Below are 25,218 nucleotides of genomic sequence, written 5' to 3'. Positions count from 1 at the left end.
TAATTTAAATAAATTTTAAAATAGTTATGTAAAGAGAAAAAGAAAAAGAGAAAAAAAAGGATTATAACCTTTTACAAAAAAGGTTTATTACTATGTAAGCTGAATTAAAGCAAAAAGTTATGCAGGTAGATCGAAAAAACATTAATAAAATCGACATGCTAGAAAATAAAAGCCCGCTGAGTTTCTTGCGCCCATTCTTCTCAGGTCTGAGGCAGTCTCTTTCGAATGGGTCGTAGTTTTTGACGTTCAATAAGTGATTTTAAATCCTATTTTGAATAAAAATATTTGAATTTCAATAAAATCAAAGCATTGACCAAAGAAAATGAGAGCCTTAAAACCTGTATAAGTACTAAATTCTAAGTAATGTCCGTCCGTAGGGCGTTCAGTAAAAATTGGCAATGCATATGATGTAGATGCAGTAACTTTAATATTTCGATAAAGTCCCCTTTCAGCTTAATAATTGGAATATATGCTTCCAACTTAAAATTCTTTTCTAAAAAAACTCTTCAAATCTAACACTTATCTTTATATTCTTCTATTCTGACTTATCACTTTAAAAATAATAAATTGTTTACATTTGAAAGAGCGACATCGTCAATTTCCTAATATGCAAATATTGGGGTTGAGCAGGTTATCAACAGTAAAGTAGATCCTATAGATGAAGCCACAACCTGAGAGTTGAACAAGACATACCAAGATTTATCTACGATCCGTCACTCGAACGGCTCGATATTTTTCACGACACGTTAAGGTCATATAGAAAAAAAGTCTTAGAAAAAATCACGACCACGGTAGATAATAGTTTGTATTCGATTGTTAACCACTTATTAATTATTTATTTTATTTTTGTAATTTCACACTTATCACATAATAATTATTTACATTGTATAGTTTCTAGAATTAAGACTAAATTTACTTAATTATTTCTTATTTGAAATGTTGAATGTACCAAATTAGAATAACCAACCTAGAATTAGTATGTAAGTGCAAATCAATTGTTAATGTTAAGTTGAGTTATTGTTGGTACATCTAAAATAAATAAATAAAAAAAAGTGGAAGAGCGCTCGTACGGAACGTGAGAGGTCGCGTTTATAAATTTTGTTTTCAAATTTAATTTGTGTAATTAATGCCAGATGTGAGGGTTATCACTTTAAAAAATAACAGATTGTTTAAATTATTGGAACTAATTAGAAAGAAGATAACTTTATTATAACAGGAGATAGAGAGACGACACTAGACGAGACGACACGGTTCGTCGCCGTGTCTGTGTAATTAACTACGATGGATGTTAGTATCGAGTAGAGTTGAAGGAATTTGTCATCATCATATGGAAATAATCACAACTTAAGAATTATTGGCCTTACAAAGAGCATGGCCTTCTATGGTTATTATTACAATCTTACCAGTTTTCTCAGTCAAGGAAACGTCTTAGAATGTGGCTGGAATATGGTCTTAAGCTTCAATATTTTATGTATGATCAGGTAGGTACGTCCCAAAAGGTAAACTTATTCAGCCAATGAAAATCTTAATAGTTTAAAAATTACCGACCTTAAAGGTGTTTCGTTTCAGCATTTGACTATGAAAATCTAATTATAATTTGAGAAATGGACGAATAGCATCCAGACATCAAAACGACTAAGTAAAATAACATTAACGCGGCATTCTTCCATATAATATATCTCCATTTTCCAAGATTCCTCTCCCACTTGTAGACGGTTTCCACTAAAACAGGAATAAATATGCCGAGGGTGGAGAAGAAAATGGCGCCGACTAAACCTATCAGGAGTTCGAGGTCTGGGACTGCTACTGCCAAGATAACTGCAATAAAGATAAATAAAGATTAGATCAGCTGCAATGAATTATATAATATAATATTGACACACTTTTGGAACGAAGTTCCTTACGGCAGGCTTGGAGTGGATAGAGATTTTGCTGCGCGACCGAACTGAAAAAAATGTGATAGTAAAACCGTAAGAAAAAATCCGTGGAAAAAAGTGCGTGGAAAAGTGCGTGGAATAAAACCGTTAAATGAGACGTGCGCAGGCGCGACAGTCGCATACACAAGCGAGTAGTGTATATATTATCAATATTATTATATTAATATATGATAACGATTATAGCAATATTAGAACGATTTTTTTTTTGCAATTTGTGTCGATTCTACATTAGCCGAAGGAACTTCGTTCCTACCTGGTGTCCTACGACACCACATCATTTTTTATTTTTTTTACACAAATTATCTTCCCCCAAATTAAGCATATATAGCCTGTGTTATGGGTTACAAGACAACGGTATATTTAATACAATATACTTACTTAAACATATATAAATTCATATAAACATACATAAATACATTTAAACATCCATGACTCGGAAACAAACATCCATATTCATCATATAAATGCTTGCACCTATCGGGATTCGAACCCGAGACCTCTAGCTCAGTAGGTAGGATCGCTAACCACTCGGCCATACAGGTCGTCGTTATAATATTTATATTAAAAATTTAGCAACCGCATCGCGGGATTTGAAAAGATTGGAAAGCAATTTTGTCTGTGACAAAAAGTCTATTAAATATTGTCATGCTATATGACTGCTCATATAGCATGACCAATATATATGATGAACCAATTTTTCCTTCCAAGCTTGTGGGGACAAGTCTGTCCGTCCATCCTACTGAGAATTGAGGTTACGCATGTCTCAAATTTTTAAAAGTCTTAATTAGCGATTGAAAGTTGCAATAACAAAGAGCCCGATTTTAACTTTTAGAAACAAGAATACCTATTGTTTTGTCCTGCGGAGGCGAGGATGTAATCTACTTCTTTTCTCACTTCTTTTTTACTTACGTTGCGGTTGAACAGGTTTTTTCAACCAGTTTTGGTTACCGGTGGGAACAATTGAATTCTGTTTTAAATTACCTATAGTGCCTTGCAGTTGCAACTAGGAAGCCTTATAAATGTACCCACGTGTCGCTGAATCTTGGATATTTGTTTTGTTTTATGTAACCTTACCTGTAAGAGAAACGCTCAAGGCGCGAAGCATTATTTGGCTTATATTGTAGTACTTCTTGTTCACTTTGTGCTTGAGTCGAGACCATAAAATATCCATCGGAGCATACATTTGCAGGCAATACGTGAAAAATACAGCGATTGCCACCAAAATTTTAGCTGATAAGGCCAATCTGTAATGAAGAATTCTTTTGTTTCTTAAAACGCCAACAATATTCTATAAATATCAGAGTTCTCTTTGAGTGGTTATATATTAATCTAAGTATTCATGCAATCAGAGATGTGTTTTTTTTTTAAATATAGACGTGTCTTCTTAGCATTATTGGAGTTCCATTGATCATCATATTCGACTAGGTACGACAATAACTTGTCGATAAAGACGTTACGGTTGGTGACTCTCAACTCAAGGGAGTAAGTAACTTAACCCTTAACTGGTATCGTAAAATTCACTAACGTAACGGGTATTGTGGGGGTCGCGCGGCCCAAAAATTCAAAAAAATATCACTTGTGGGGGCCGTGCGACCCCCATGAAACCAGTTAAGGGTAAATGCTATATATATTGTATGAAATTCAAAGCTATGTATATATTAATAAATTTCAATTCAATGGTAAGGTATCAAAGCAGGCGGCTGCTCATTTAGCATAAACATAATTCTATGAAACATAATAAGCAAAATTTAAATAAGGAGAGGTTTTATTACAGGTAAGTACTTTAATTTATCTTTAAATTAACGGATGAGCGAGCCAGAAAAGTTAGAAGCTTGCTCAGAAAGATCATAACGATAGTAAAATCACAGCTTCAGGGTTCAAAAGATATATCCATCTCATAAAATTTCTACTGAGTAAAACCCTGATTTCGAAACAAAGCACAATTTAATGCTAATCCTACATCCAGACATTCGTTTATTTTCTTTATATTTGAATGGCTTAAGTATAATTGCTGGCTAGATTTACGAGCTTCGTGCCCAAGAGCATTCAACTTACGAATATCATGATGCTCTCAAACAAATTAATTGCATACAGAATATACACTTACATTTTTATAATGATTTCGACTGACTTCTAATATTTGGTATCTCAGAAATTTGTTAATTATAAACTGATTCGAAAAATAATTATTTCTTTAAGTATATGAAAAGGTAAGTACTAAGTAAGTAATCTATTATCATATTGATTCTACTTTTAAACAATTTATTATGTTTTTAAAGTGATACCCTCACTTCTAGGATTAATATACAAATAATTTTTGTTTTCACATTCTACTTTTATAAAGCTCCAGCTCAGATGACAGAATCCATCGTTAAATCTATTAAAGTAGTAAAAAAAGAAAACAAATATTTAATTGTTGAATCATTCAACGAACCAACAGTCTCCCCAAAATTCTGATAACGGTCACTGAGTACGGTAATAAACATTTACGAACAATTTTTAATATAAAAGGGTTGTTATATTTTTAAAGTATTCTGCTTTATTGCTACAAATCTACTTCACTCTATATATCTCTAAGTGTTGGTGGCGTGGAGTCTTCTCCACTCGATATGTTTCTCGAACCATTGAGTGAGCCTTTCTCTCGTCAGTAGATCTAAGGTAGTCAGTAGATAAAAAGTAAAATTACTTACGCCTCGTCAGGAGGAAGATTGAGGGTAATACTCCCGAGGACCTCGTCTCCATACTTCATGTAGCCAAATAAGCCAACGATGCCGTACAGTATTGCCACCGATGACATGGTAACAGTTAGTACACTTGGACAACCGAGGAAATGCTCTGGATTCGCCATCTCGTTCTCAACTGGCATCACTACGTTTATACCTTCCATAGCGAATATTGCTGTACTGAAATATCAAATAAGTTATGATAATTTGTTATTCAATTACAACATTGCTGTTGGTAGAATGGGTCTCCAACGAAAACCAATCGAATCATTGTAGGTTGCTTTAAGATGCTTGATTTTCACATTAACTACAATAATTATTATATTATCTACTCAGCACTTGTACACCAACAAATAAGCACAGACTAAGGCAATATGGTTAGGTACCGCCTTAATTACAGATATCAAGTAAGATGACTCGTTAATTCAGTACTTATTCACACCTTTTTTAGCAAAAAAGTTGACGAAAGGTTTATTAATACTTCATGTACATATATTTTCCATTTAGCAACAATAATTGATTTTATACAAGATTTTATACATATTTATACAAGTTCTCCAGCAAAGGCAAAATATTTCTTAAAGCACATAGGACAAGCAAGAAATAAGTTATTTTTTACCTCACAAATAGTGGCCAATTTTGAATACCAGCAATCAATTTAGTGTTCGTGATATCTGGCAACTCTTCGAACGTATAGTAACAGGTCACAGCAAAAGTCAAGATGAGGCAGAGATTTGCGAGTATTGAGAATGGAACCAAAAACTTCAGGTATCGCACTTGAGTTATCAATATTAAAGGTAGCAATAACATAGCGCAGTAAATTTCGACTGAGTAATTCTGTCCTTGTATGAAATGATCCATTATCTGTAAAAGACATACATATATTATTAAGTATTGAAAAAAAAATCCTTAAAATAGCAACTAAGTATTGAATTACATTCGTCACTGTTACCAGAAAACATCGTAGAATTCTATTTTGCCCCGTGCTTCTCCGGGGCGTAAAAATAATAGGGGAGTCCCTGGCTCAAGGGTGTTGTAAGAGGTGACTAAGGGCTTTCAAAAGTGGAGGAGTCACGCTACTGCCTTACGATGTAAGCACGAACGGGCTAAACTCATCCGGATTAAGTACTATACTCGGCACATAATACCGGCGTGATGTAGCGGTCTAGTACCACTATGTTTAGCATAGTTAGTGTCGAGGACCGGAGCCCATCCCCCCGTTCCTATATCAGAATATGTCAGCGGTCCTCAAAGAGATTTTACCCCATGAAGGTACCGGCTCTACGTTGTCGGAGAATCCTTCCTCGAGTATTCTCGCACGGGCTGCTCGTCATATTCTGGGGAGGACATAGAACCGCGCATGTCCGAGGACAAACGAGGGATTAACACCACGGCACCCCGCTCCACACTTAATGTGGACTTTTGCAACATCAGGGGAATCAACTACAATTTAAACACCGTCCACCACCACCTTGAGAAGATATCACGACCGAGAGATAAATCATATTTCCCGCACCTCGGGTACAAAATTGAGCATAATATTTTCCTCTCGCCGGGGTATGTGTGCACGTTAGAGAGGATATCTGTTATTGTCTTCTCGGCACTCTTTTGAGGGTAGGGACCTGTCGACTCTCTGGCTGCGTGTAGATTTTGAGGACCGCGTCCGCGTCTATATTCTATACGTGTGTCTACAAGTCCCACAGTGGTAACACAGAAACAAATCATCTCATCGGCAACTGACTGTCTGAACTATGCCTGAAGTTCAGACAGTTTATAGTTCAGTCAGAAAACTGTTTGGCGAGCTTTGTTTTCGTTGGACGTAAAGAAGTCGAGCGGGCTGGATGGTATTTCTTCCGTCCTGCTTAGATTGTGTGCCCCTAAGTGGACGCCGTGTTTATTCTGGCACTCATATTCAAACGGCGTTGTCCCGGACTCATGGGAGTCAGCCCTTGTCCTTCCGATCCAAAAAAAGGAGACCAATTTTCGATTCGGACGAAATTCAGATCCGGCAAACTACAGGGCTATTGCTATTACCTCCCTACTCTCCAAAATCATGGACTGCATAATTAACCGCCATCTCTTGCTATACCTAGATGATCACCAGTTGATAAACGAACTACAGCGAGGAAACAAGGGAGAAGGCATTTGATCGTGAAAGGCACAAGGCGCTTCTCTCAAAAATTCCATCATTAAGGCTTCCCGAGAGTTTATGCAGGTGGAGATTTCTCACAGGGTGCAGTATACAGGTCGTTGTTCGTTATTGCTCGAACCCGAAGCCCGACCACGCTGGAGTTCCCCAAGGCTGTGTGATATCTCCGACACTGTTTCTTCTGCATATCAATCATATGTTGGAAACCTGCAACATTCATTATTGCTATGCAGACAACAACACTGGTGATACCACGGGATATGCAGGTTTCTCTCGGGAAAACGTCGACCAATGCCGGAAGAAATTTGTGTCTTCTATCGAGTCCGCTCTGGAAAAGGTTGAAAAAGAAAAAAATGGGTTAAAGAAACCTTGTCATTTTTAACACCCAGAAGACTCAAGCTGGCCCGTTTACCAATAAAAAAATCTTGATTGCCAATTCCGCGATCTTTTGGAAAGCAAAGCCAAACTGGCTTCGAAGAAGCTGGACGTCATAAATAGAGCACGGCAAGAACTTCTAGCCGGCCTATTTATAAAATTTCGTCACAATATAATATCGTCAATAAATTTATTACAGATAGACTGAGGGCGGTCGCTCCATTCGTTATTATGTAGAAACCATTTTAATGAATATACCAAGCAGTAAATAAACCAAATGCTCTTTGCATTTGGTTTATTCAAAAAAGGTTAGTACTTGTGAATACTTGTTAATAATTTCAGATTTCATACGATACGATGCCTTAACGTAGTCTATATTATATGGTCACGTAGGTATTTGATCACTTTCAGATTTATAAATGAAGATAGATGGCAGAGCGGAGTGATTAAACGAGATGTCGAGACTTATGACGGATTAGACTCGGAGTATTATTAGAAATTCCTTTGAATATTTCTCATATACTTGTAATCGCGATAATGCTTACTGAATGTTGAAACTTGGTAATGTTTGACTTGATTTGAAGACACGTTCACAGTTACAATGTACTGATTAAAATATATTTATATTCGAATATTATGTTTATTCAAAATTAAATCACTTATTGAACCTCAAAAACTATCACGTATTGGAAAATTAATTTCTCAGATCTTAGAGGAACAGGTGCAAGAAACTCAGCTGGATTCTTCACAGTTTTAATAAAATTTCTCTTCAATATTTTTTTTATTTATATAGCCTAATAGCGGTCCCTTCATTCCAATTCTGATTCTGGTAAAAAAGTTATGTATGTTATACATGTTATTGTATTTACCACATGAACGTTTATTACTAATTCTTTGAATTAAAATTAATACAAAAGTGTAAACAATTTGTTATTATTAAAATGATATCTCTTACTTCTGGGATTAGTTATACAAATTAAATTTGTAACCAAAATTTATGTACGATGCGGGACTCAAACCCGAGACCGCTCGGGTTCCGTCAAAGCGTTACAAACTGTTACCAACTTAGCCAACCGTTCGAGTTCATGGTTCGTAAATTTGGACTCTATGGATGGTATAGTTCGTAAAACACGGCAAATATTCTGTCGAAAAAAAGAAAAAAATGTGTTTAGGGCAGAAATTTTCATTAGCAAAACTTATCTTTTGTTTTTATAGGATCCAAATATTAAGTGTTGAATACATAGCTGTATTTTAAACAGTCTTTTATACACATCATTAAACTTTCTTTGTCTCCCTTATATTCTCCATGACAACGTAGAGAAGGACAGGGACAGCATGATGTAATGAATATACTTACATACTGTACGTATAGAAATAAGTCAACGACCGACTGATAGCAGCAGTATTTTGCTGTTTCACGGTCACTTCAATACTGTGCAATTTAGAAGATGGCTTGGAAACTGTGCGGGTCTATAATGGTATGTTAATTTAAATATTATCTCACGTGTCTGCTTTATCTGTTGTACAAACTATAAATAGATAAGCAATGTTATTTTTGAAATAGCTCTGTCGTGCTTTGTATTGATAATGCTTACTAACAGTGTACACTAGGTCTGGCAAAATCATTCATAGTGTAGATAGCACACGCATAGGTATATATTTATTTATTTAGTCAATTCAAACAGATTACAATAATTTCTAACATAAATTACATCTGAACTCAATTGCAATCCTACACGTTCGCACAATTTGAATTCCTAAAATAATAATTAATTATTTTGCTTAGTTTATTAAAAAATAAGGAAAATCTCGAATCGAAAACATTTATTTTTGCTATTTTATCATATGAGCGACACATTGTTATGTTTGGATACGAGGTGTTATTTGAACAAATGCCTTGAGTAAAGGGATTTGAGTTCGGCCCATTTGTCTAATATTTATGTTTATTTGAGATGGTGAACCGGTGGAGTCTAAGTTAGAATGTAGTAGGTATTTTGTGGAGGGTCAACAAATCTTGTCGTTTGCGACGAATATGTGAGTATCGGAGTTATGTCAACTATGTTAATTATGTTATTTTAATTATTATTTTATTTTTATTTTTAGTTATGTTCTTGCTATGAAGCCCAGATTTTTGCTGGCTACGTTTATTGTATTATTGTAGGTAATGATCGCGGAGACTAAGTCGTCAAACAATTTTTCTCTTAAGAGGTTTATCGTTAATTTTATAATTAAAAATAATTTTTAGCCATTTTTTGGTGAATGAGATTGTTTTTGATTTGATTTTGTTTACGCCAACCGAATAAAGTAATTAAATCTTTCTGGAGATACACACACATATCATTAATTTGATAGAATATTTAAAGATCATCGGCACGCAATAGACACGCTGACGACAGTTTTTCGACTAACCTAAGCTAACTAAACTTCATTAATAAATATTGCAAAGAAAAGGGGACCCAAGTGGGAGCCTTGAGGTACACCGGAACTGATTATAATTGACTCGGAAGTATGTCCCTTGAGTCTCACTAAGAGAGAGAGATTGCTATAAAATATATTCTATCTTTTATTTTAATAAGTACTCGTTCCTTTAGAGATATTCATGTTGTATTGGACTGGCAATATTTCGGAAGGATATTAACTCTCTAGTTTTATTTTTGTTTTATGGAAAAGGAGGACAAGCGAGCGCCACCTGGTGCTCATCTGCAAACGATACAGGCGGCGTGAATGAGCTCCACCGAACACGACGCTTACATTAAACATGATTGGACGGTTTCGCTGGCGTTCGTTTGTCATGGTTATGTGTATTTGTAGCTTAGGCCGTGTCTACATATAACGAATGATGCAAATGAAAGCTATGTAACGAAAGAGAAAGAGTATGTATTGTGAGCCGAGTGAAAAAGAAGGGAGAAGCTTTTGTTTGCCTTATTGTTCTCCGTTTGTTTTGTTGTTCTTCATGTGGATAAGGCATAAAAAGAGTATTGGCGAATAGTGATGTACCCCTGCAGCGGGTTGTAGAGAGAGAGTGTTAATGACACGGGACGCCATGTTGGTCTGTGAGTACATAGGGCATTGTTTCCCGCGGGTGATTTCTCGTTATCTTCTTAATGCAATCTCGTACAATTTCTTACACGATGGTGTTACATAGCCTCGAGTTAGGACTCGATAGACGCTACTCATCGATGTATCAGACATACTTCAAGATTGACAACCGATTGAGTATGACGGTAGTCGGACATTTACGGGTACTTTAACCTTAAACAGGCAATTGTTGATTATTTTACAGTCCTGCTGCAAGTTCACAGGCGCGGGATTTGCCATTTAGATTGAAATTTTTAATGCTAACTAGTAGAAGTTCTACAAATGTACGATTATGACATGTTAGATATTATGGAAAATTGAGATGGTCACTGTTAATGTCACTGTTGTCATACAGTTCTCGATTATTGTATTGTGAAAAATTGTCAATCAGTTGTTTTGTGTTTTCATCATTGAAAGTAAATGCTATCGTACGGTCAATATCGTGGTTGAGTGTCTAGAAGATCGGAGAGAACAATAAATTTGGGGTTACGGCACAGCTGTTGTGTTACCCCCTTATTCATAGCTTAGGAGTGTTTTTTCTCATTCTGACTTAGGTCAATAGAAGAAGACAGAGTGAGAATTAGCTAGCAGACTATTATGAATAAGGGGATTAGACTTTTTATTATATACGGAAGTATCCATCTCTACTCTGTGATATTATGTTAGAACGTGTTGCCTTGTTTATTTATTTTATTCAGGTCATTATTTAGTTCTATTAAATATATGTTATAATACATGTATAAGCATGGTTTAACGAAACTAGATAAAACTCACAAGGTGTTACCCCTCTTATTTCATAAAAAAAATATAAAACAATTTGTTTTTTTTTAAGTGATAACCCTCACTTCTAATTACTCAAATTAAATTTGAAAAAAAAAAATTTCAACGATGAGGGACCCGAACCTGCGACCTCTTGCATTCCTTGCGATTGCTCTTTCCACTGAACCAACAGTTCCAGTAGCCAGTTTGTATATTTTGTTCAACTCTCAGGTTGTGGCTTCATCTACAGGATCTACTTTACAGTTGATAGTGGTCGCAAGTTCGAGTCCCGTATCGTTCATAAACCTTGTTTTCAAATTTAATTTGTGAAATTAATTAAAAAAACCTTAAAAAAGGAGTGATTTTTTAAAAATATCCATTGTTACGTGTCAGGAATATATTTTATAGGTTCCTTGATCATCTCTTATGACAAAGAGTGGTCCTATTCAATTCCACCGCAACAAATTAAGATGCTAACACAATTATTATTGAATACCTTCTATAAAATGAGGATATTGCTGCCGTAAATTGGTTACTTGTGATCTGATTGTTGATCAGAAGAAGCAATAAAAACGTATTGAAATCAATTGAAATCTATAAAAAAAAATTATAGAAACAAAGTTCAATTACAATACTTTCGGAAAACGTGTCCGAAAACTTTTAACAACAAAGCGTACCAGTAAAACTCTTGTGGACTCGGATCTTGACTCGAATGAATAACGTAAATCTCTTGAAACTTTTAGATCATTTGTGTTGACTTATATTATAATTACACAGATTTGAAAATATGAGAGAATAACTAATTATAAAATGAGAGAATTCTATCTCGAACTTAGGAATACCTACGCTCAACTTAGTGTTCTAACGCCTGAACACTGAAACCTCTCTCAAGTTATTAAGTCCTACTCAACTATTTGAGAGATTCTTAAAATACAATGTGGTAATTTCAAATGTGAAATTTAAGAATCCCCTAAATTCAAGTGTTTCTTCGATTAAGTGGAACTTAGCAACTACTTTTAATAAAAACGGCATAGGTACTGAAACCTCACTCAACGTATGATAGCTGTCAAATGAACTACTTAAGTTAGCTGAGCAGGCTTCTAGTTTAAGAGTGATTACAACCTATCTCTAATTCATTTGTGTAGTTGAGTTGTGTTATTTTAATGTGCAAAAATGTCTTTCTCTTCTCTTACCTCACTTTCCGACGAGGAAAAAACAATTTCTCGTAAGAATAGAGGAAAGTTTAACGCTTTTGAAGAATACAACCACAGCGAGTTTCGAATGCGATTTTGCCTTACGAAAGAAACTGTATTGCATTTGGAAACGCTATTTGGGCAAATTGTGAAAAAAGATTTGATACTGATATTAATATAAGCTTATATGACATTAGACATTTAGGTACTTTTTGCATTTAACATATACATTAAGGATGGAACGTCACAAGGAATGTCTATGTTTATTCTTAAAGAAACTAGATGGCGCTACTTAAACCATTTAAATAATCGAGATTTTAATATTTATAACATATTATTACAACAGATGTATAATTATCCAAATGATTTGAATTTTATTTAGTGTTAATTCCGCCAATATTTGTCTTGTCGCTAAAATCTACACAAAGACAACACGTCCTGAGGATGCCTCGTGTAGAGGCGAAAAACGTGTCGAATTATGTAAAGACAAATATTGGCGGAATTAACACTAAAGAAAACTCAAATCATTTGGATAATTATGGATTTCCGCAAAGTAACGCCTACTTCAATAAAAAATATGTATAACTTTTTTTTGTTGTACGCAGACTCTTTCCGTTTGCCTGTTGTTTACAACGTTTAAATGTTGCCAATACGAGAGAGCTTCTCAGTTGATCAAGATCTCAATATGACTGAGTGATGTTCGAGTATTCCGTTTGAAAATAAGAGGGCGCTAATGTTAAGAGGCTGTCAACTGATGATTGATTTGAGTAACGTTTCAGGATACGGGCATAACTGTATTAATTAATTAGATATTATATAATTTATGGTACAAATTCCAACGAACCAAAATCAACATTTATTTCATTCTCAAACTTCTAAACTACAATAAAGCAGGCTTTGATTAAATTTATAATAATAATATAATTAAATAAGTATATACAGAAGTTACGAGAATAAATAAAAAAATGTTCACTTAATTGGTACTTAATTATAATATTTTCAGGTTGCGTTGATACGGTCGTTATAACGATAACTATTAGACACCGGAATTTATTAAACTACCCACTTAGTAGATTTTTCTTTATATAATTAACTACCGTTGATATCAAAATATAAATACTTTAAAACATAATAATAATAAGATGGTAATATAAGATCTATGGTCTCCGTTAACGTCAAGGTTGTATCCGAGTCTGTTTTTTCCAATACACACATCAATATTTAAATCAATGCATACTGTAGCATTTACCAGTGGGAGGCTCCTTTGCACAGGATGGCGGCTAGATTATGGGTACCACAACGGCGCCTATTTCTGCCGTGAATCAGTAATGGGTAAGCATTATTGTGTTTCGGTCTGAAGCTAGTGAAATCACTGGGCAAATGAGACTTAACATCTTATGTGTGAAGGTGACGAGCGCAAGTGTAGAGCCGTCCTGCATGTCCTGAGTGGATATTAAAATTGAAATACATTATTTATGTACTTCTATTGTATATATTTATAAAGCAACTAAAAATACAAGGTAAAAGTTTTTGACAACTTTTCCTTCGGGGTGAAGACTGTAAGTCCGTGGGTCCACTCACAAATGAGTTGTCCCTATGTCTGATCTCACACAATTTTTTAAAATATAAATTTGGTTATTAAAATTTATAATGAGCTTTTTACTCTGCCACTACAATCTTTATGCTCTTGTTAACCGTTATCGAAAATATGGTTTAATTTGACTAGGTACCTATTGCTATGTGTGTTGATAAATAAATAAAGAAAATTATATATGAATTTATTTATTTATGTAATAGGTACACACAACAGAATTACAGCAAATACATAATAAACAAAAAAAAAACTATCAGCTAAATACAAGATAGGCTGCAACTCCACGAGGGTGTGTACTCAGCATGTTTAGCATAAAAAAATTAATAACTATGAAAATACAACAATAATAGCGATTTTAAAACTAGCTTTAGGTAATGTAGTATTATAAAAGAAAATAATTAAGATTAAAAAAAAATTAAACTAATTAAGGAATTTATATTAACTAGATTTCCATTTACAAACAGATGACCCGTACCTTACCGTAATTACCCGTACATTTAAAAATAACTACAGACGCGTGGAAATATTGTGTTAGTAAACGTGGAGGATTGTTTTTTTATGATATAAGAGACGAGACGAGCATGACGTTCAGCTGATAGTAATTAATACGCATTTCAAAGCAGTGCCGCTCAGGATTCTTGAAAAACCAAAAAGTTCTGAGCGGCACTACATTGCGCCTGTCACATTGAGACACAAACTGTTAAGTCTCAGTTGCCCAGTAATTTCACTAGCTTCAGACCGAAACACAATAATGCTTACACTTTCCTGCTTCACGGCAGAAATAGGTGTCGTTGTCGTACGCTTTACTATATATAATCTAGCCGGCATCCTGTACAACAAGGTACATCCCACTGGTATGGATCTTTTCAAAATGTCTTTGTTTTCCATGAACAAATTAAAGAATAACCGCCGTTATTAACATATTAAAGAATTGGTGATTTCAAAGTGCGAGTGTTATAAATAAAACAAAGCGCTACTTATACATAAGTAGATACCTTTTGGCAGTTTATAACCATGACAATAAGGAACATAATCAATTGCAGTCTAGTCGTAGCTACAGCACGAGGTCGGTGTCATCTGGTAAACTACAAGTACCCAGAGTTGCAAATTATTATGGCGATAGAACTTACCATATTTACTCAATAGTTTGCCTATGGACATCCGCCTCGAGCCAAATAAATCTAGGTTTAAAACTAAGTTAAAAAAGTACTTTTTAAGCACGCTTCCATAACCAATATTGTTATTCTAGTATTTAAAGTATTGAGTTAAGTATATGGAAAAATGTCAATATCTATATTTAAAATTCTAGGATTTAAAGTATTAAGTATATGAAAATATGTAAATATCTATATTTAAAGAGACTCGTTCCTGCAGTCAAACTGTCAGAACAGTTTTGCAGGGTTTTGTTAACATTAGAATGTTATCATTTAATAAATAATTTAATAAAATAATAAAACGAGTCACACGGAGAAACGGTTGGTCGGTTAAAATATTTCCATTTTAAATGTGAACATCCAGTCGTCCCTTATCGTACTGTGAATTTAATAAAATAAGCTGAATTATTTTTTTTTGTTAACTTTTACAAGAAGATGGTATACGTGACTGTATTTGATGTTGTAATACAATACGTTATTTTTAAAAGGATAGCGTTTCAAGTATTAATTATTTTTATTTAAGTGTCATTAATTTTTATCATTTTATCATATATATTGATCTAGTAGGTTCAATTTCATCTCAACATTTCCAAATTAAATTGACAGTACCATACGACAGTATAAGAATTAACGGCACAGAACAGAAAATTAACGGTACCGGTGGACATAAAAAGCATATCCGATGACACTTAAAAGAGGAGCCACGCAGAAAGTAGGAAAGTAGTAAAGACCGCTTTACTTTAGGAATTGTTTAGCATTAGTTACAAACAACTTGTCAGTGAAATGCGAGTTGTAAGGGTTATGTTTAAGTGCTTGTTCCACTACACTGAATTTAGTCGCTACTAAATTTAGACAAGTATAATCGCATCCAGCAATCTAGCATCCTAAATTCAGAAATAAGGATGTTTTCTGTCTGACTGAATCATTTAGAACCCTAATTAGAAATGCATTTAGGAAAGTGTAATCGTATTTAGTTACTGATCAGTGATTTCAGTCGCTCGTGACGTTTTATGTTCCATCAATATGCACGTATCAAGTTTTATGTTCCCGAATAATAGTAATAGCCCCAACAACTTTCAGAGATCGTTTCAACAACTTTCAGAGATCAAAGAAAATATGAAATTTAAATCTTGATATTAAAGGCCGGAACGCATTAGCGCGGCGCCGCGACGCGCAGTGCAGCGACGCTCAGTGCGACACAGCAAGCGGCGCGTCGCTTCAGTATGCATACTGTTAATTATTAAGTTTATAGAATTTTGTCTCATAATTTAATTAATTGTAGTAACTAAATAGAAATATTTTAATAAGTTAATTTATTTCTTTAATTAAATTAATTATTAATTTTAAATTATTCATATGTTGGATGCATTGCATACCCTTACAAACTAATTTATTTTGTATATTACAGCGATTGGAAAACACTATTGATTGAAAAGAGTGGCCGTTGTGTTTCTTGTGTGTTATGTTATTATGGTAGATTCAGTAATTTAAAAGAAATATTTATAGTGAAGATTCATAAGCGCTTAGTTTAAGCCTAATTGAATAAAGTTTATTTGACTTTGACATTTTTTTTTCTCTTCTATAATTGATTCTTCTTCTGCACACATTAGAGAAATAATTACCAAACGCTTGTCGCTATCGCTCATCGTGTAATGTTGCTCGCACGCGGACTGCTATAGAAATGACGCGAGCTGCCGCTTACTGCAGTTGTAGTGCGATAGGTACCGTCGAGCGACGTGAAGCGACGTGCAGCGCAGCGCCGCTCTAATGCGTTCCGGCCTTAAATTCCAATTTTTCTTATGCACAAATACTGTCTCCTAGGAGTAGTAGTATCTTGTAGAGATTTAGTAGTATTTTGCTTATGAATAAACCATTTCCATCTCATAATATTATGCCACTATCGGCGATGATCGTTACTTCTATGATCGTCTGTCATCGGCAAGTTATTCGTTGATCATCGTGTAAGCATCCACACGATCGTCCACGATCATTTATTGAGCGGCAGCCAGGGGTGGGACAGACGCCTTAAAGTGACTTTTTCAGAAGACTGCCATCTGTTAGTTGGCCCAAAAATGAAAGCTTTGTAAGCTGTCACTCGCTTTGAAACCTTTCAACTTTTTTTTATCGATCCGCATTTCTAGGGATATGAAAGTTTTAATTATTTCTGCTGGGCTAACAACACTGAATTTGAAGTTTAGTTTAAATTCCTTAACATTTTCCAAAAGAAGTGACTCGGCAACACTGGTGGAGGAGACAAGGGTGCTTGAGATGGAAACTGGAATGTCAGAAAAAAAATTCTCAAAAGCAGAAGCTACTTCCTGCTCAGAGTGGATTTTTGTAGATGAGGATACCAAGGCTTTGCCGCTTAATATTAATAAAATATGAAAAATCATTCTAGGAGCTTCATTCCTTTCCCAATCTAAAATGTTTTGCTTTCAGTCGAGATTTCTTCAAATTCTTTGTTTTACTGCTTTGGTCACCTTTAGTTCGAATACTAAACGTGAATGGCCAGATCTTTTTTGTACAAAGAGAGAAGGTGTGAATGTACCTATTAAAAGCCCGGCACTAATAAAATTAGCATATATTAAGATTAAAAATTGCATTTGGGTCCATACCTACTTTTTTATATGAGAAACCAAACGGGCAAGAGCCTCACATGATGGGAATTGGTAAGGCAACCACAATAACAGAATCTTTTTGGTATGCAACTTTTTTTTTATGACAATAAGGGACGAGACGAACAGGACGTTCAGCTGATGGTAATTGATACGCCCTGCCCTTTACAATGCAGTGCCTTTCAGGATTGAAAACTTGAAAAACCCATAAATTTTGAGCGGCAATGCAATTGCGCTCGTCTCCTTGAGACATAAGCTGTTAAGTCTCATTTACTCTAGTAACTTCACTAGCTACGGCGCCCTTCAGACCGAAACACCGTAACGTTTGCACATTACTGTTTCACGGCAGAAATAGGCGCCGTTGTGGTACCCATAATTTAGCTGGTATCCTGTGCGAAGGAGCTTGCCACTGGTCTGTGCCGCAGCTGACATGGTAAACGGGCAAGAGGCTCACGGGAGAGGTCAGTCAACCGCCCATGGACATCCGTAACATCAGCTGTCAAGAGATGCGTTGCCGGCCTTTAAGGTGGGAGTATAATCTTTTCTTGAAGGTCCCTAAGTCGTATCGGTTCGGGAAAACTGAAGCCGGTAATTGATTACACAAAAGGCTGTGCGTTCGGTTTTCTTTATCACCGCACTACATCACTGTAATATTTATTGAACTTTGGCGCGAAAATATGAAATCAAAATGAATATACGTCGCTTCATTGTGTGTCTTCTACCGCATTTATCACGGGGAGTGTTCCGAAGAGCTGTTTAACCTTATTCCTGCCGCAAAATTCCACCTTCGCACTACACACCACAAGTTAGGATATCAACCTCACCATCTGGATGTGTGGCGGTCCTCCACAGTGCGGTTTACAAGGAGCTTTTTTCAACGTACTACAAAGCTGTGGAATGAACTTCCTTGTGCGGTGTTTCCGGGAGGATACGACATGGGTACCTTCAAAAAAAGCGCGTACACCTTCCTTAAAGGCCGGTAACGCTCCTTTGATTCCTCTGGTGTTGCAAGAGAATGTGGGCGGCGGTACAACAGGTGACCCGTACGCTCGTCTGTCCTCCTATTCCATAAAAAAAAAAGAATATGGAATGTGAGACTGACAAATTCAATATTCATAGGTATGCCCATGAGGGCAGACTAAGTTTGTATATCATGTATGATGTATTTAATTGAATTGTTGTCGACACAGTGTAGATTAGTGCCACAAAGCCAATCGATCTAATTAGATATAATAAGCACGATATGTATTATTATGAATTGGATTGATTTGAGGCATAGCTACATATATAATTTGAATTTGATTACATCTTAAATAGTTATTTCTTATAAAATTTTTGCGGAATAATAAATATTAAATAATAAAAAAATACAATAAATACGTTCGATATATAAAATATGGAAACGCAATGCTATTTAGTTGAAGCACAGTGTAACGTTAAAGTTTATTCACCTTATTCATAATAGTCTGCTAACTTAAAGCATTGCTAATTCTCACTCTGTCTTCTTCTATTGACCTAAGTCAAAATGAGAAAAAACACTCCTTAGCTGCTGTAAACATGACTGTTAACATAATCACTCGTATGGTTCTTAGATATTATTTTTTTCGGTGGCTAGCGATTTATTCAATTTTATGTTGGTTTTTGTTATACAATGATTATTATTTACAATAACTGGAAGTGGATTTGTTAAAGTGCAATCTGATAATCTTCCAAAAATAGACGCGTTTATTGCTATTTGACGAAGCGTTTTTTTTTTGCTACAAACCCAAATTTTATTTTTCCTAAATTTAAAAAAGTGATTATTTGATTTTTAAGTTTCAATAATTCATAATATTTTCTCATACTAATTTGTAAAACTAAACATAATCTATAAATGAAGAAAATAGAATTTAATTGGAATTACTTTGTTCCATGTTTTTTCTGTTAATAAAGATCAACGAGAATCATTTGATAGTCATATCAATGTTAAGGTTTTAAGAGTGGGCGTTATAATTTTATATATAAACTAGTGGACACAACAGACGTTGTCCTGTACACACGTCTAAAATCGGTCCTGCCGTTAGGAGGAGTCCACTAACATACACATGAGCAGGAGATTTATATAATATGGACGGAATTGAGAGTCAAAACCAATCTCAAATTCACTGAAACAAACAAAAAAATCATCAAAATCGGTCCAGCCGTTTAAGAGGAAGTTTAATTGTGAATCTAAACCATTCTCGAAGCCCCCTGAAGACACACACCAATCTCAAATTCACTGGAACACACAAAAATATCATCAAAATCGGTCCAGCCGTCTAGGAGGAGTTCAGTGACATACACACGCACACAAGAAATATATATAAAGATTATTGGATTTTTCTTGTATTTATATAAATATAATAAGATAAACGTTGGGGAAGTAGTTTTTGTCAAAAATATTAAAATTATTATGGAATTTATGCCGTTCCGACAAAACACCTGTCAGAAATACGTGTGAAAATTTTTAGGTCTGGATGTCATTACCTATTTTTGTCAAACTAATAGAAATACTTATAAAAATAAATTATCTTTGCTAAGGAATTCTAATGGATCTCAGATGCAAATTATTTTATTTAGATAGACTTTCTCTAATTTTCATTTAATACCGATAGTCAAAACGCTACTAAGAAATTCGTTACTTAATGTGTACCTAATCTTGTTTATTAATCTTGTAATATTCAATTCGGGAAAGCTCATGGTCGCTCAGAAGACAATGGAGAGGGCTACCTAGATCGAATCAGAAATGAGGAGATCCGTTGGAGAATCAAAGTTACCGACATAGTCCAAATGATTGCGAAACTGATATGGCAGTGGGCAGCGCACATAGTTCGACGGACAGATGGCCGTTGGGGCAGTATAAGTCCTCGCATGGCGACCACGTACCGGAAGACGCAGTGTTGGTATGCTCCCCCAAGATGGTCCGACGATCTGGTCAAGATCGCCGGAATACGTTGGATGAGGGCAGCGCAGGACCGATCGTCTTGGAAATCTTTTTGGGAGGTCTTTTTCCAGCAGTGGACGTCTTCCGGCTGATGATGATGATTCAATCGGATACATTATTTGCGACCTTAATGCGTTTTATTATTTATAATAAAGCAATTTCGTTTTGATTGTATAATTAGATTATAGGTTAATTTATTTTAATATTCGTTTTTTTATTGAAAATAGCATCAATTTAGATCGTAATAAAAGTACATTAATTATATAAACATAACCAATAATTAGATACATAAACTTAAATATTTTTTTATATTTTAAAGTTTAACAAAATATATTAAAAAAAAATAGTTTTATAACGGCCTCTCTATATTTAAAATTATGTAACTTTTTAATGAGATCCCCTTAAAGGCATAAAGGCATAAAAGGCATTTATTTTCTCAAAATTGATTCCTTTAGAATTCTTATTGATGTCATTTCTAATAACTACTAGATACTACTACCGCTTCGGAAACAAATGGCGCTCTGAGAGAGAAGAAGCGGCGCAAGAAACTCTCCCAGCATTCTTTTCTTGCGCTCTTTTCAATAAAAATAATATACAATATTGTACAGTCATTTCTATCGCTATAAAATAATCACAATCTAGTCCCAAGCTGTCCGATCATTTATTTATTTCCTTATGAAGAATAGTGTTAGATAGTGGACACTTTCTTAGTTTTACTCGACATAGTAAATTAAGCTAAAATTAAATTGTTTATTGGTCTGAGGCTAGAAGAAAGAATTGGAAAAATAAGCTTTAATTAGAGATGTTAGGAAAGTTTTTAGTTTATTTTTTAGAGTATTACTCCCCTCGTTCAATGCACCAAAGATTTAATTGAAACTATTAAACAATGTGGAATGCAGAGCTGCTTGATTTACTGGAGATAAAGTGATCACTTCACTCTGTGTTATCAAATCGGTAGTCTTTATCGCGAGTAATGTTATAGGATTTGATTCGGGAATACCACTGCGTGGCAAAGTTGCTTTGGTCTAATTGAACGTATTTCCTGAAAAACCGTTCCAAGCCACAAACATCACATTTTAAGGAATTCGTGTTTAAAGTTTAATAAATATTAGCATATTCCATACGTGTGGGTTGGGCTACTAAGCCATGATGTCATTTAAAGAGTGACAGTAGGGCTGCCATTTGTTGTCAGTCCGTTAATATGATGTTGTGGTCCGTGTGGTCTGAAAGAAGATGTTGTGACAAAAATCGAGAAAGGTATGCTGACATGGTTTGGACATGTCGAGAGAATGAATGAAGAACGATTGACGAAGAAAGTGTATAAGGCCAGTGTGAATGAAAGTGTTGGAAGGGGTAGACCTCGGCGGACGTTTCAAGATCAAATCAGGGACGTCTTGAAAAAAGGCCAGGTCAAGAGTACCCTAAACCGGAGAGCATGTATGAAAGGAATAATGAAAGTGGACGAAGCGAAACAAGTATGTAAGGATCGTAGCAAGTGGAAAGAAGTGGTCTCTGCCTACCGCTACGGGAAAGAGGCGTGATTTTGTGTGTGTGTGTGTTAATATGAATCACGTGACCAGTTTTGTGTTCTTAACTTAATTTCGACATGATTATGGTTTGTAACGTTTTTCTAGTATTACGTTCAATTAATACTCTACACACAGGAGTTGTATTTACTATTTACGATGCAAATGACGACTTACTTAAGTGTCAACCGTGATTAAAATATTTTATATAAATCATGCTTGAAGTATATTGAAATCACAGCCGAGATTTTGATTGCGTCATAATTTTGCACTAAATTCATTAAGAGTGTGTATGAGAACATTTTCTGGATCACAATTTTAAAGATGTTTGACCAAACATAGTCTGATCGTTGAAATCGTATATTCAATTACGCATTTCATAAAAGTAAACCAATTTACCTAGTAGTTACTGTGGGACCTAATTTGTGCCCAATGTCTCGCTATTGTTCATGTATTCGCTCATTTACATTGTTGTTCACAAATTACTATTCATAGTCAAAGGTACTTATGTGCTCTTATTGACAGACATCGTACATCCCATTAATGCACAGATTTAGTTCAAATTTTGTATATCATGAGCAAAAGCGTAAACTGGTGTATAGCTACATTTATTGCATACTAGCTTTTATTCGCGACTTCGTGCGCGTGCAATTGTTACTTTGGACAGTAGTTTTTATTTTTTAATATACTTACTTAGCAAATAATTTCACTTCGAACTGTTGTGGTTAATACATTTATAAAAGCTACAAACTATAGAACTTCCAACCCCCTTTTTCACTACACACAGGTATCAATTTTAAAAACACTTATTTAATTTAATAAAACAAATATTAATTATTAATTATAAATATTAATTATTCATTTAATTATAAATATTAATTATTAATTAAATTATAAATATTAATTATTAATTAACTTTCTTATCAAGTGCCTAAATACAAAGTTTCATGGTGTTATCTTCGATAGTGACGAGCTTTTATAAAACTTCCACCCCTATTTCAACCCCGCCAATTCGCGATAAAAGGTAGCCTATCTCCTTTCCGAAGCTCTTGTCTATCTATGTAATAAATTTCATCAAAATCGGTTCTGTGGTTTGGGCGTAAAAGCGTAACAAACAAACTTACATTCACATTTATAACATTAGTAAGGATAAGTAGAATCCATACCGTATGTAAACATAAAGGTCAATTTAATGTAAAGCGTATAAAAACTTCAATTCTTTTGCTATTATATCATTAACAAACTTAATTTACGAGTGGAATTGCAAATGAACAAAACAATTATAATTTATACAGTAAAATATTATTCTTTTGAGTTTGAGGTAGATAAAAATATAATAAGGTTACAGATCGGTATTTTTAAATTTTATGATATTCGAATAATATTGCTGCCACTCGAACGTTTTTAAACTTTGCAATTCTTGTATTTGAAATTCAAAGTCACAAGTTTCTTGACACGAGGGGCTTTTGAGTTGGGTCCAACCTGGTGTGATAGTAAACTCACAGGAACTTTATTTTATGAAAATAAGGGACGAGACGAGCACGACGTTCAGCTGATGGTAATTGTTACGCCCTACTATGTAATTGACATTGCAGTGCCGCTTAGGACTCTTGCAAAACCCAAAAATTCTAAGTTGCACTACAATAATTGTGCTCGTCACCTTTAGGCATAAGATGTTAAGTCTCATTTACCCAGTATCACTAGCTACGGTGCCCTTCAGACCGAAACACAGTAATGTTTACACATTACTGCTTTACGGTAGATATAGGCGCCGTTGTGGTACCCATAATCTAGCCGGCTTTGAAGAGCTGCTTCACCTAATTTCATTATTGAAATCAAGTTCACCATCACTCGACACGTCATGAATTTCATTATCCCCACCTCCAGGATACATGGTTTTGTTTGACAACTTTCTAATAACCAAGTTTTGGAACATACTAGGCTTTTAGAAAGTTCTATTATCAACCGCACGATTGCTACGTCATTTCGTAGCATTTCTGGGACATACGTTTACCTCCAATATGTATAATTTTCTTAAGGCTTGCGATTCCTTTTGTTTTGAGTGACCTGCTACCAGCTGCCCGTAAGCTTGTTTATCACATTATGTCATTAAGGCGAAGAGTAAGCAGAAAACACGCAAACATGGTGTTTTTAGACAAGTTTTGTGGAGAAAGTATAGCATTTCGAGCTATGAACACAACTTAATCCTGTTAAACATATCCTTAAGTCTTATTTGTAGGTTGCTAATGCTTGCTGTTTGTTATAGTTAACACTGCCGAGCCTTTTTGAACTATCACTTTTCTTTGAAGTTAAACAAGTTTTTTGGCATGGCGTGACGCATTTTTTTGGTACTTCTCTCATAAAAGTTATTCTTATAGCTTGTACTTTTTTGTGTAGATTCATTTATTCAGATTAGTAGTGAATAACGAGGATTGTAAGCATATAAACTGCTTTCCACGCGAGAATTTTGAAAATATTGGCTTTGTTACATAGATGGCGGGCCGGCAGCCGTGAACTCATATCGCTCAAGGTCGCTGGCATATATTATTATTAATTATTATACGTTGTGCACTTCAGACCACACGAAGTGAAAACATCAACAAGGAAGGTTAATAATGCGAATTATTACTTTTTACACAAACACTTTTACACAAATTATCTTGCATCAAACTAGGCATAGCCTGTGCTATTGGTACAAAGACAACGATATATTTAATACAATATACATACATAAATACGTATAAACATCCATGACTCGGAAACAAAAATTAATAATCATCATATAAATGATTGCATCTACCGGGATCGAACCCGGGACTTCTAGCTTAGTAGTGAGGGTCACTAACCATTCGGCTATATGGGTCGTCAAAACCTGTCTGTGTGTTGTCTATTTATCTGTTTATAATATTACATTTACAATATAGATTCTAGGAAATAAGACTTACTTACCAGTGGGTTCACAGTTGCACAGGTTGCACAGGATGCCGGCTAGATTATGGGTACCACAACGGCGCCTATGCCGTGAAGCAGTAATGTGTAAATATTACTGGATTTCGGTCTGAAGGGCTCCGTAGCTATTGAAATTACTGGACAAATGAGACTTAACATCTTATGTCTCAAGGTGACGAGCGCAATTGTAGTGCCGCTCAGAAT

The 25,218-nt window shown here is 34.9% G+C and overlaps 1 protein-coding gene across 1 annotated transcript in view; it reads right to left on the bottom strand.

Moving 5' to 3' along the window:
- Window positions 1-770: 770 nt before the first annotated feature.
- Window positions 771-25,218, bottom strand: part of LOC126977019 (proton-coupled amino acid transporter-like protein pathetic) — a 58,074-nt gene continuing 33,626 nt past the window's right edge. The window contains exons 6-9 of the mRNA XM_050825672.1: window positions 5,280-5,524; window positions 4,628-4,840; window positions 3,012-3,181; window positions 771-1,818 (exon numbers count right to left, since the gene is read on the bottom strand). Of these exons, the coding sequence (XP_050681629.1) occupies window positions 1,577-1,818; window positions 3,012-3,181; window positions 4,628-4,840; window positions 5,280-5,524 (870 nt within the window). The 3' untranslated portion in view covers window positions 771-1,576. The remainder of the gene's footprint in view (window positions 1,819-3,011; window positions 3,182-4,627; window positions 4,841-5,279; window positions 5,525-25,218) is intronic.

Source organism: Leptidea sinapis, chromosome 43 (genome assembly GCF_905404315.1).
Source record: "Leptidea sinapis chromosome 43, ilLepSina1.1, whole genome shotgun sequence".
NCBI classification, from domain to species: Eukaryota; Metazoa; Arthropoda; class Insecta; order Lepidoptera; family Pieridae; genus Leptidea; species Leptidea sinapis.
The sequence above is the reverse complement of the archived record's forward strand: the minus strand, read 5'-3'. Positions and strand labels throughout refer to the sequence as shown.